This window comes from Trichosurus vulpecula, chromosome 5, assembly GCF_011100635.1.
Source record: "Trichosurus vulpecula isolate mTriVul1 chromosome 5, mTriVul1.pri, whole genome shotgun sequence".
Classification (NCBI taxonomy): Eukaryota; Metazoa; Chordata; class Mammalia; order Diprotodontia; family Phalangeridae; genus Trichosurus; species Trichosurus vulpecula.
Genome location: NC_050577.1, coordinates 57,035,717 through 57,048,250, shown reverse-complemented (window position 1 = coordinate 57,048,250; position 12,534 = coordinate 57,035,717). Strand labels below are relative to the sequence as shown.

Below are 12,534 nucleotides of genomic sequence, written 5' to 3'. Positions count from 1 at the left end.
TAGTTCAAATCATAGCTATAAAATAATTCACATGACGATAAATACCAGAAGTGGTCATCCATCGTTTGCTTGAAAATTTCTAGTAGGGGGTCACACCCCACCTCCCAAAGCAAATTCCATCTTTGTATGGCATTAATTGTTATAAAATTTGCCTCTTAGCTCCCTCTACCCATTGCTTTTAGCTCTTTGTTCCTGGGCCAAAAACAATGAACCTATTCTAATCCCTTTGCCACATTCTCAAGTGTTTGAAGACAACCATCAAGTCTTTTAGGACTCTTCCTTCTTCTAAGTTAAACATTTCCATTGATCCCAAAATTGTATGGGTTCTAGACTCTTTCTCCCATTTTGGCTGCTCTTCTCTAGCTTAACAAATTCCTTTCTACAATGTGATACCCAGGACTAATATGAATTGTTAAGAAATTATATCTTCTTTGAATTTGTTACTTAGATTAAACTGTTTCACTTTTAATAATTTAGTATAGAGTATTTCTAGACATGAAAAGAAAATATGATTGGTCAATCAAAGGACTGAGCTGTTAGAAGAAATTTAACTAAAAATGAGAAAGATTTGGGATCAGGAAACAGTTAAGAAAAAAAGGGAAGGAGTAAAAATGAGGTGATTCTATTAGACTGTGAGCACTTTGGGAAGGGGGTAGGGTGCTGCTTTTTTACTTTCTTTGTATCCCCAGAGCTTAGCATAGTGCTTGGCACATAGTAGGTGCTCAATAAATGCTTGTTAACTTGACTTGATTTGAAAAACAAAAACAAAAAACTAGGAGCATATCCTCAGTTGGAACAAAATTTTCATGATCTTGAGGACACAGAACTGAAATTGGTGGCCTAAGCACCCTGCTGTGGCCAATTCTTGATTTATTGTGCTAAGAGCTTACTTTAGCCAAGAATAGGAACTTTCTTTGTCCTCTTTACCACCCCCCCCCACCCTCCCCACAGCTCACTCCTGACCTTCTGGGCAGACTTCGAGGGCTCTGAAATACTTGGAAACAGATCTCTGGTTTTCTTTGCACTCCACATAGATCCTTGATCTCCCATCCACACAGGGATATATCTCCATGGCTTTTTGTTCATTCTTTCTATATTTTACAAGCTCTCTGTCAGAAGATGAACTCTCGTTTTTGTTTTTTTTTTACTTCTCCTGGCTTCCAGTCTACTTGGGAAGAGGTCCCTTGTATCTATTCCTTGTAGACCTTTTTATGATTTAGTACCTTCAATTGATCTACCTGTATCCTTTGGTCACCTTGACTGATTTAGTTCTTTGACCAGTCACTACCACATGGGTAATATTTGGTACACACTGGGTATGGGGGTAAACCTTTCATTAACTCAGTTTTTCTAATAAAAGATATATAAATAAAGCATTTATTGTCTGCTAACTATGGGCCAGGCCTTGCGCTAAGCACTGGGGATGCCAATACAAGCAAACAAAACAGTCCCTACCCTCAAGGAGCTTTCATTAAAAAGACAGCTCATAAAGGGGAACTCAAGGGGGAAGAAGAAGTATCCATAATTGGGCAAAGCTGATGGCCAGTTCAGAGAGTACATTGAGCCAGGAGTAAAGAAATCATGGCTGGGCCCCCTCATTAAATGGAGGTCTGGACCATGGACTCATCAAACAGAATTGCAGACTCTAGGGTGGAAGGTAGAGATGTTGTGGTTTGAGGTGCTGAGAAACCTGAAATATATGGGTACAGGGTGAGTCTGCTTTGAAAGAATTTGACCAATCAAGTCTTCTTTCAGTCAAAATATGGAGGTTTTATTATAACACCAGCATGGCAGGCAGATTCCTAGTAAATCTGCAGTATTGTAAAGCTGGAGTGGGAGATTCTAAGAATCTGTATGTTTGATGAGGATAGGGCTGAGATTTTTATACAAAAAAGACTATGGGAACATTTGGATGGGATTAAGGAGTCATAAATAGCCTCAGGGGCCCTGGTGCAAGCCCTAAAAAGATCTTGACGGGATTAAGGAGTATCAAGTAAACTAATTAAGTAATCAAGGTGGGCTGGGGTGGATCAGATGCCTTGAAATGTATGGGAAAATTCAGGGTCTGGCTTATTTCCAGAGACATAGTCTTTTCCTTTTAGGGGTACGGGTCCCATAACCCCATCAAAGACATCTCAAGGCAAGGTTGCTGGTCAGGAGGTAGAGATTACTAGTATGAAACATTAACACTGGTACAAAACATTAACAGAATCACAGGAAGAGTTACTGAAGAGAGAGCATATGTTTTCAACAGTGGCTAAGGCCTGAGAAACCAAGTGGCTAGAGCAAACATTTAAAGGGAGTAGAAAGAACAGAGTGGTTAGTGACAAAGAGGCAAAAGCACTGATTTCTACCTCTCATCTCCTTTTGTCCTCTTGAGAAATATTACTATAACATTATGAATCCTTCCCAACTAATGAGTTCATATATTCCTCTATAACTTTGTTCCCAAAGGTTGTGAACTCACTCCTCTTCACTCACAGAAACAGCCAGAGGAGGGCAAACTTGGCTCAATGCCCCAGTATCTCATCATCTCCTAACTCTTCCCACTAGGCTTCAAGCTAATCAATAGGCCCAAGTACTTTACTTCTTTCTAGGCTTTTCTTCATCCAACAAGTCCAAACAGGTCCAACTTCCTTATTCTCTTCTCTTCTGATTCCTTGCATTGTCATTAACTGTCCCCCAGGTTCTGGAATGCTCCCCCTTACTGTCTTTGCTTTATGGTTTCAATGGCTTCCTTCAAATCTCCACTCAAATCTCACCTTCTACAGGAGTCCTTTCCTCCTCCTCATCAAGGGTAACCTTTCCCTCTGAAATTACCTCCAATTTACACACACACACACACACACACACACACACACATACATGTACATATATGCATATATGTACGTATGTATATATTTATATTATAATCTTATATGGCCATAGTTGTTTGCATATTGCTTTTCTCATGTTTCTATCCTTGAGGTTAGGGACCATAATTTACCCTTCTTTGTATTCCCCAGTGCTTTGCATAGTGCCTGGCACTTACTGTGTGCTTAATAAATGCTTGATGACTTTTAATACAAAAAATAGCCCTACTCATTTGGAATATCTATTTCCTCATTTTTTAATGCCATAGTTAAAACGTATTTTAAAAGTCTACTTAAAGGAACAGATTTAGAGAGTTTGGAGGGAGAGGAAGAAGCCATCTATTACCCGTTTGAAGTGACTCAGCCTAGTGCCACCCTGGCCATCTGCCATGAGAATCACTGAAAATTGACCAGTGGTTAGAATAACTAAAAATAATCCTTGGAACATCAGCAGTTCTAAGACCAGGAATAAGGTGAAGGATAGTTTTTAATGAAGAGATGATACTTATTTGTTATTTTCCTACAAATAATGTGCTAAAGTTTTTAAAAATTTGTCCTCTTAAAGTTATACATTTCTTGCTTGCCTGCATTATTTATAAAGAAAGTGTTTTCTAAATAAAAGTAAATTTGTATCTATTTAGTAATCGCAAATTCTCAGTGGAATGAGGCTTTGGCGTACTTCGTATTTTATCAACTAATGTTTTCCTCAAAATAGATCTCAGTAACTTATGAATGGATTATTTTCCGAAAATTAATATGAAGACTGTTTGCTTGGATTTCAGAACACTTTTCTTTCTTTTCTTACAAAGAAGGAAAAACATTATATAGCTACTTGTTTGCTTTCTAGATTAGGCCACAAAGTCTATCTAGCCCACAATATAGTAGAAATACTATATGTTAGCATTGAAAAAGTAAAAAAAAAAATTCTGTTGTATCAATGAGTTAATAAGCATTTACTAAATATCTACTGTTCTAGGCATTGTGCTAGACACTGGAAATAGAAAGACAAAAAAAAACCCTGCTCTTAAAAATGTATATTCTATTACTATTAGGAACTAGCTCCTTTCCCCTTAAATCTCCCCCCCTACCACACATAAGAAACAGGTCCTCTGTCTTTGCAAAAAAAAATCTCCAAAACCAGTGCTTTAATTAGAGAAAAAGGAGAAGAGTTAAAGATTTCTGTAGAAATTCTAAGAGGAATTTCTTAGCACTGTCAATTTTTTTTTTCTGTACTGATATTACATCTTCATTTCAATTCAAAACTTCTGGTTTCTTTTCCCTTAATTCAGGTGTATTGTAACATTCTTCTTACACTTAGTCATGATTCAGGTCATTATTTAACTCCCAGAATAAATTAAGCTTGAGAAAATTGAGAAAAAGTCTTGAGAAAATTTCCTGAGAGAACCAGGTAAGAGGTGGAAGAGAGAATAAGATGGTTAAAAGAAATACATAAAAAAAGACTTTTACTGAGGCAAAATTAATATGAGTGGTGAAAGGAGAAAATTGAGAGCAAATAATGGTCAATAATTAAACAAAAACACTCCTGCACATGTTTTGCCCTAGATGACAATCTTTTAATAGTCTTTGTCACTTGATTTTCTTAAGTATGGTTCCCTTAAGGGTGAAGAAAGGAAGTGTTATGTGGGAGACATGTCAGAGGTTCAGACCTTTCTATGCTGACCAAAAGGTGGTGCCATTGTTCCATGACAGCTTGGTTGTTGTCTGGAATAAGTTGGTGTATGGGGTGGGGTCAAATGGAATAGGAGACTGCGCAAGTGGCTAGTGTGTAGGTAAGATAGTTATAACTCAATGTCTATTTTTATAAAGTATACCTTTTCCAATAAGGCATTAACTTTGTGTCCCCTTAAAATTTCTATGAATGAATAATTTAAAGCTAAAAATGTAGTTTTCCACCAAAGATGCTATTGATTCTTTATAATTCTGCAGATCCAGAATGAGGACAGTGTGGTACTTTTTCTGGTGGCGTGGACTGTGACAGAGATTACTCGATATTCCTTCTACACATTCAATCTTCTGAACCACTTGCCATACTTCATTAAATGGGCCAGGTGGAGATGTCTTGCAGTTTTGTGCATGTTTATTTCATGAATGCTGAGCTAACATCAAAGAACAGAATTTGAGTTTTGGCCACATGTCAATAGGATACTGTCATTCTTTATTTTAGAAATGTTATAATTTGCATTCTAAAAACTGTGTAACTTAATTTAATAGTGTGAATTATTTTAACGTTTCAAACTATGTAAACATTTCTTCAGGCTAGGAACATTAAAAATATTATATAACCTTGGACAAGATATTTCTCCTCTTCTGGACTTAAAAAATTCTTCACCTATAAACTGAGGAAGTCAGACTAAATTATCTCTAAGGTACTTTATATTTCCAACATGTTTTGAATCTATATTTTACTGACCCAAAATAAAACTTCAGTCTTTCTTTTTTAATGTTAAAGCCCAATATAAAATTTTCAAGTCCATTAAAATTACTATTTTAGAAATACAAAGAATTTTGTGTTAAATGGCATAAAATTCAGTTTAAATTCTAGTAAGATATAGAATGTCTTTTACTTGAAGAATTGACATTCACGTAAATCTGTTTCAATATCTTTTGTCCTTTATTTACAAAAATAGTGTTATTCACTATTGGTAAGATACTAGAGCCCTTTATAAAGTCAAATTCTATTTGTGTTGTTTGTTCTGTATGTAGATAAACCATAATTACTTAAGAAATCCATCACAGTAAATCACCACTTAGTGGTTCTTTAGTTAGGTATAGTCATATACCTTCCAGTTAGGTATAGTCATACTATACAGTTTTTCCCTTCCACATCATGACCTTTTGCATCACAATTTCAGTTTATTGCAGTTCGGCATAACAAATTAAATGGAAATTTTTTGGAAGTTTTGCAGCAGCTGCAGATGACAGGTGAAGGCCAGCAGATGACACAGAAAAAGTTTAGAAACTCAGAAATGCATAAAATATATGTATAGTATCATATAATATCAACCCAAATTTTACAATAATGTACCATAAACACCCCATAAAAGAAAAATTCTTAATTCTACTCTGGTACAAAGGGAAGGCCAAAAAATGTTATGCAGATTTTCCATATCCCAGGGGCTCCATGCCCTTAACTCCCACATTATGGAAGGGATAACTGTATATAGTTTTGTAAGATATGAGATCGAATTGTTCTAGCTAAATTCTTTTGCTATCTCAATACATCATAAATTTACTATGTAAAACAAAGGGTAAATAAGCTACATGTCTTATTGCACTTCTGAGAGTAAATCATATCCAGAGATTTATTCATTCCACTTTCAAGGAATAATAGAATCAAATAGTGCAGAGGGGTTTTTACTTTATACATTTCTCTCTGGTTCTTGCTTTATTTCCAAAATAAAATAAAATGTTTATGATCTCCTCTTATGATGTTTCAAACTTGAAACTCTCAGGATATTCCTAAACTTTGGTCTTGGGATTATTCTTTGATTGAATTGGGCAGGTTTCAGAGCCAAATGTACTTTGAGAGCTTATTCTTCTAAATAATTAAATATCTTAAAAGTACTGACATTTCAATAATGAATTAGCTTATCTGAGACAGGAATAAATTCAATTGAACAAATGTTTATTAAATGCCTATGTGTGCAAGGGAAAAATACAGCTAGTTGAATTGTCGGAGAAAATATTAGATATTCACAGCTCGTATGCAAATATGCTTCTGAAGTTCTAATACCTTTCATTTGAAGACTTCACTACCATCTTATATGTGTGTTGGAGGTGGCATTTTCATTTCCCATGCACATTTTACATTCACTTGCAGCTATTGGGCCTTTTAAACAATCAACCTGTTTCTTTACAGAGAGCTGTTTTTTTAAAAAATGCAATTAGGTTTCATTAGTAAGTTATGTGATCAATTCTTTTTTGGATATTATTGTCATTTATGAATATCATTTATGTTTCCAATTCTTTTTCAAGCTTGATCTCAACCTCTACACCTTCATTTACCTGTCTGTTCATAAAAAAGTTTCCTATTTCAATGCTGCCTTGAAAACCAAACATCTGGCCAGGTTAAGGAATGTTCATTGTACATTTCTTCCAGGCCCTTGCTCTAGCTTTCATTGCTTTGCCACGCTGCCTTTTAGTGAGTAATTAATTGCTTCTCTATGCCTTGACTAAATTTCTGAAAATGTTTTAAAAAACACTACTGTTACTTGATTTCCATTTTAAAAATTGCATGTTGGATGTGATATTTTAAAAACATTTTGCATTGCTTGCCTTACTATTAAATGATATACTCTAGGTTTATACTGTTTCAAAGTGCATGTGTTCATTTCATCTATTTCATGTTACTTGGGTCTATTTGCATTTAATCAAGCCTATGAGTGGAGCATGAAGATGTTGCATGCCTTGGTTTTTGGTGGGCATTAAGATTTGCATTCCTTTCTAAATACATCTGTCAATCCTATAAATAAATTGAAGTTATATTTATAAGTCTATATCTATTCAAAATATTGGACATTCCTCTTAACAATAATTTGTTTTAGAATCTCTTAAATTTGTGGAAAATTATTTCGTATGCCTAAACATATGGTATTATGTTTTGGTGTGGTATTATGTTTGCATAACTTAAATTTGCCTATTAGTTACTGTTCTGAATAAGTAGTAAGTAAAGTAAATGTTTGTATAATGAATCACATTTTCCCTCTGGCTTTCATTTTATTTTCAAATATGTGTTTCCTCTAAAAAAAATTTTTTTTGATCTTAACACATGATAGCAATCACACTTAAGAATTCTGACATCATATCAGGAAACATTATGCCTTTTTCAGTGCAAGTCTAGGTGGTGATCAATTAATTTTCCTATTGAGGCCCTGTTAGAAGTTTATTGAATGAATAGTCATTCTATACATTCTTTTAAAAATGCATATTTAAAAAATAAATCACACAGTTTATTCTCATTTCATTTGGAATGCTTACTGACTCCAAGGGACAATGATTTAATATATTTCTAAGGATAGGGAGGTACCTGATGGCTCAGTGGGTAGAGCACTGGGCCAGAAAGCAAGAAGACCCGAGTTCAAATCCAGTCACAGGCCCTTCCTAGCTGTGTGACCCTGGATAAGTCACTTAATCTGTGATTACCTGCTAAAATGGATCCACTAGATCCACTGCTGAAGAAAATGGCAAACTGCTCTAGTATCTTTGCTAAGAAACCACCAAATGGGGTCGTGAAGGGTTGAACTGGTCTGAAACAACTGAACTACCACAAAGGGTAGGGAACTTTATTCTACTGAAGATCAATGATAAATAAATCATTTTTGGACTAAAGTACAGATAAAAATAATTATATATATATATACATATATATATACACACACACATATACATATATTATCATACATATCGATTACTTTCAAAGAGATCTCACTTTAGGGACATACCAATATATGTATATTTCCATTTTATATTACAGCATTTTAAAGAAGAAAGAGACTTTTAAGACAAAAAAGGAAAAGTCATCTAGGAAAATATCTTTTCCAGACTTATGAGCTTAAGTTCAGAGGAGAGAAGGGGGAGATAGACATCCAGGCCAACATCTTCCATCCAATCTTAGCCTTGTTCCCCATAATGCTGACCTGATCAGTTCTCTTCAATGTGCTCTTCTGTGCAGTTTTACCAGTTGCCCCTCCCCTGCTGAATGCTAATTCTATACTTTTCAAGTTCCTAAAATACATTTTTTTGTGTGTCATTGACCTGAGTGAATCTTTGGTCAAGTAATCCTCCTTATTATCTATATTCCTTCATTCATAGATTTAAAGAATGGTTTCAAATGCTTTCAAAGTGTCCACCTAATTTCTAGTTTCTATCTGATCTTCAGTTCCTTTCTGAGCTTCCAAATCCACCCCATTTAGGCTTTCTATTTTTTGAATAATTCTTTTTTTCTTTACAATTTTTTTTTACTTTGCCAGTCAGCCAGCTATGCTAATTGTGGGGAGGAAGGGTGTTTTCATCTCTAGCACATGATTTTAGGTTTTTTTTTTTTCTAGGCACACATTTACTTGAGTTTCAGATAAAGTGTTTTTTTTAAAAAGTCAGGAACTTACAAGAAGACAGGAAATCCTTTAAACTTTTACCTTTTCAACTTTTCCCTGATTTTGGTTGTTGTTTCCCTTTCTAAAACTGAATAAAAAAAGAGATGAATTTATTTGTTCTCTTTTCCACAAGGCTGTTAAACTTAATTATGTTACAATCAGTATCAAATAGATCATAGAAAAATGGTTTTCACTCCATCTTGTGGCATTTAAAGATATTCCTGCTAAAGAGTTACATCATTAAAAATTTTTTTTTCTCCAAGTTTTGGTAGAAAAGGGAAAGACATCTAACAGGCACCAGGAAGGAAATGAAATTGTCACGCATAACACTTTTTCCTTACCCTAGTTTCAGCTGTGCTATTACTGTAGCACAGCTAAATAGCTGAAAGTGCCACATAGATTCCTTTTCTGACTTCAATTTAATAACTCCCACAAAGTAATAAAAATCAGTTTTTGCAAAAACAAGTCAGCAAATGAATGTTTAAGTAACAAAGATTTATTTTTTTAAAATTCTCTATTTAAATAAAAACTTTTTATAACTTTGGAAATTTCAAGGTTTGTAAATGGGCAGCTGGGTGGCACAGTGGATAAAGTGCCAGGTGTGGAGTCAGAAAGACTTATTTTCCTGAATTCAAATCCAGCCTCAGATACTTACTCGCTGTGTGACCCTGGGCAAGTCACTTAACCCTGTTTGCCACAGTTTCCTCATCTGTAAAATAAGCTGGAGAAGGAAATGGCAAGCCACTCCAAGATCTTTGATACTTTGATACCCAAAATGGGGTTACAAAGATTCAAATGTGACTGAAAAATGACTTAACAATAACCTATGTACCTCACTATCACTGTCAGTATATAAGATTTAAAAGTATTTATTAATATAAATATACAAATACAAAAATAAACTAGTAGGATCATGAGCAAGACTGTTCTATATAGCACCAAATTCAAAGACCATCTTTCCATTATATGTAGAAATTCTGACATGTACTGTATCAACATGGTAGCGGTGGTGGTAGTTTTTATTTTTTAAATCATTTGAATAATGTAAATGAAGAAGAACCAATTATACACTCGTAGTACTAATTATGCAAGAGCCAGAGGAAAAAGTACTAGATAGACTTAGATTCAGGAGATCAGATCCTTCTCCTCCCCTTCCCCCCCCCCCCCCCCCCCCCCCCCCCCGCCACATACTTACCATATATATGTGTGGACATGTAAGTTACCTAATTTTCTAAGCTTGAAGTTTCCCCCTTAAAAAATAATGATAGAAACGCTGGAATTACCAAGCTTATGGAGTTGTTGTTAGAAGCATTGCAAACCTAAAAGCACTATGCAAATTTGAATTGTTATTATCCTATTAAGATCCTGTTAAGAGAACTTGACTTACTAACTAGAAAACTGTTCTAAGACTCATTTTAATTTGTCAAGTGTTGGCAGAGGGAGAGATGTTTTAAGTAGTTCTGCAACTACAAGAAATCACAGAAATTAGATTTGAGTTATTTGTTAGAAAATAATTCTCTGGTTTTTTGTTTTTTTTTTTGCAGATATAATTTTTTTATCATCTTGTATCCTGTTGGAGTTGTCGGTGAACTTCTCACTATTTATGCAGCCTTACCCTATGTAAAGAAGACAGGAATGTTTTCACTAAGACTTCCTAACAAGTACAATGTTTCCTTTGACTATTATTACTTCCTTCTTATAACTATGGCCTCCTACATACCATGTAAGTATGTGTTCATTACTACTTTGATTTGGGATTTGGGATTCTTTTCTACAATAGTTTAATTTTTGGCGTTGTTACAATAATGTAGTTCAATAGGTGAAGTTATGAAGTAGATATTTACAGATAAATGTAGTAAAACCTCCCTTTTCTCTTTTTTAATTGTATATATGGCATGTTTGTATATTGTTGTTTATATGTTATCTCCCGCATTAAATTGGGAGCTTCCTGAGGGCAGAAACTGGGTTTTGATTTGTTTTGTTGTCTTTATTTGTATCCCCAGTGTTTAGCACAGTGCTAGGCACATGTTGTTTTTCAGTCATAGCCAACTCTTTGTGACCCCATTTGGGGTTTTCTTGGAAGAGATACTGGATTGGCTTGCCATTTCCTTCTGCAGCTCACTTTACAGATGAGGAAACTGAGGCAAATATGTTAAGTGACTTGCCCAGGGTCACACAGCTAGGAAGTGTCTGAGGCCACATTTGAACTTAGGAAGATGAGTCTTCCTGACTCCAGGTCTGGAAGGGATGTAAAAGATGATTTAGCCCAACCCCCTCATTTTAAAGATGAAGAAATTGAGACCCAGAGAGGTTTAATAACTTGTCCAAAAGCACAGAAGTAGCAAGCGGTAGAGCCAGGATTGAACAAAGTTCCTCTGACACTAAACATTTTCCCTTTTCCTTATTCTAAAAGTCTCTCTCCCCCACCCTCTCTCTCCTAGAAGTCTCTCTCTTTTTTTTTCAGAGGGGGGAGACATAAATGCCTATCTTCCTCTATTTGTTATAATATGAAATTGATGTTTACATTATGTAAGCACATACATGTTGCATATATGTGTGTATATCAAAATAGGATACATGCCTAAAATAAGATTTCTTTCAAAGGGTGAACTATCTATATAATTCTATACTGAAAAAGAATGTTATTTAAAGTCTAAACACAAGCTTTATGTGAGCCAGGTGTGGGGGAAAATGGAGGCAATATTTAGACCAAATATTTTATTCATTATATTTAATTTTGGGTAGTGGATTCTTTTTGTTCATTTGGCTTTTTACCTTCTCTTGGATTCTGGGTGTCCCAGACCGTGGAGATAGTTGAAGTTGTTTTATCTTTGGCACATAATTTCTGTTCTGGAGAGTTTGAAAGGTTGTGAGAATTGGAGAAAATTTCTAGTCCACCATCTTGTTGCTTACATGACCCAGGAAAGCCCCGTATATTCACTGTATTTCATTAGATATGGATTATTCTTGTTGACTTTACTATCAGATAAGCCTTCTTCGTTTCATCCTTCTCTAAAAAAATCTTGATAAACATGCCGTGGAAGCTTTTATTATTAGCGTATTATTGATAAAAATATTCAACAGCACAGGGCCAAGCATAGATCCCTGGGACATTACACTAGAGACTCCCTTCTAAATTGACATCGAACCTCTAATAACTAGAATTTATGTTTAACCATTTCCATTCCACATCAATGTACTATCAAATGACTTACCTCACCCCATTATTTTCCTCAAGAAGAACTTGAGAAGCTTTGTCAAATTTGCTTTAAATTAACTTAAAAAACAATTTGCTAGGTAAACGATGTCTAATAATACTCTCCTGATGTATCAAGTTGGTGATATTGAGAACTGGCTGTATTGAGAATTGAGAAAATGAGATTGGCCCCACTGAGAAAATGAAGCTAGTCTTGCATGACCTATTCTTTATTTAATATATTTAGTTTTCAGCATTGATTTTCACAAGAGTTTGAATTACAAATTTTCTCCCCATTTCTCCCCTCCCCCCACTCCAAGATGGCATGTATTCTGGTTGCCCTGTTCCCCAGTCAGCCCTCCCTTCTGTCACC

General features: G+C 35.0%; 1 protein-coding gene across 1 annotated transcript in view; it reads left to right on the top strand.

The window, feature by feature from the left end:
- HACD1 (3-hydroxyacyl-CoA dehydratase 1) overlaps positions 1–12,534 on the top strand; it is a 36,543-nt gene that overhangs the window by 17,629 nt on the left and 6,380 nt on the right. The window contains exons 5-6 of the mRNA XM_036761859.1: positions 4,800–4,921; positions 10,510–10,688. Of these exons, the coding sequence (XP_036617754.1) occupies positions 4,800–4,921; positions 10,510–10,688 (301 nt within the window). The remainder of the gene's footprint in view (positions 1–4,799; positions 4,922–10,509; positions 10,689–12,534) is intronic.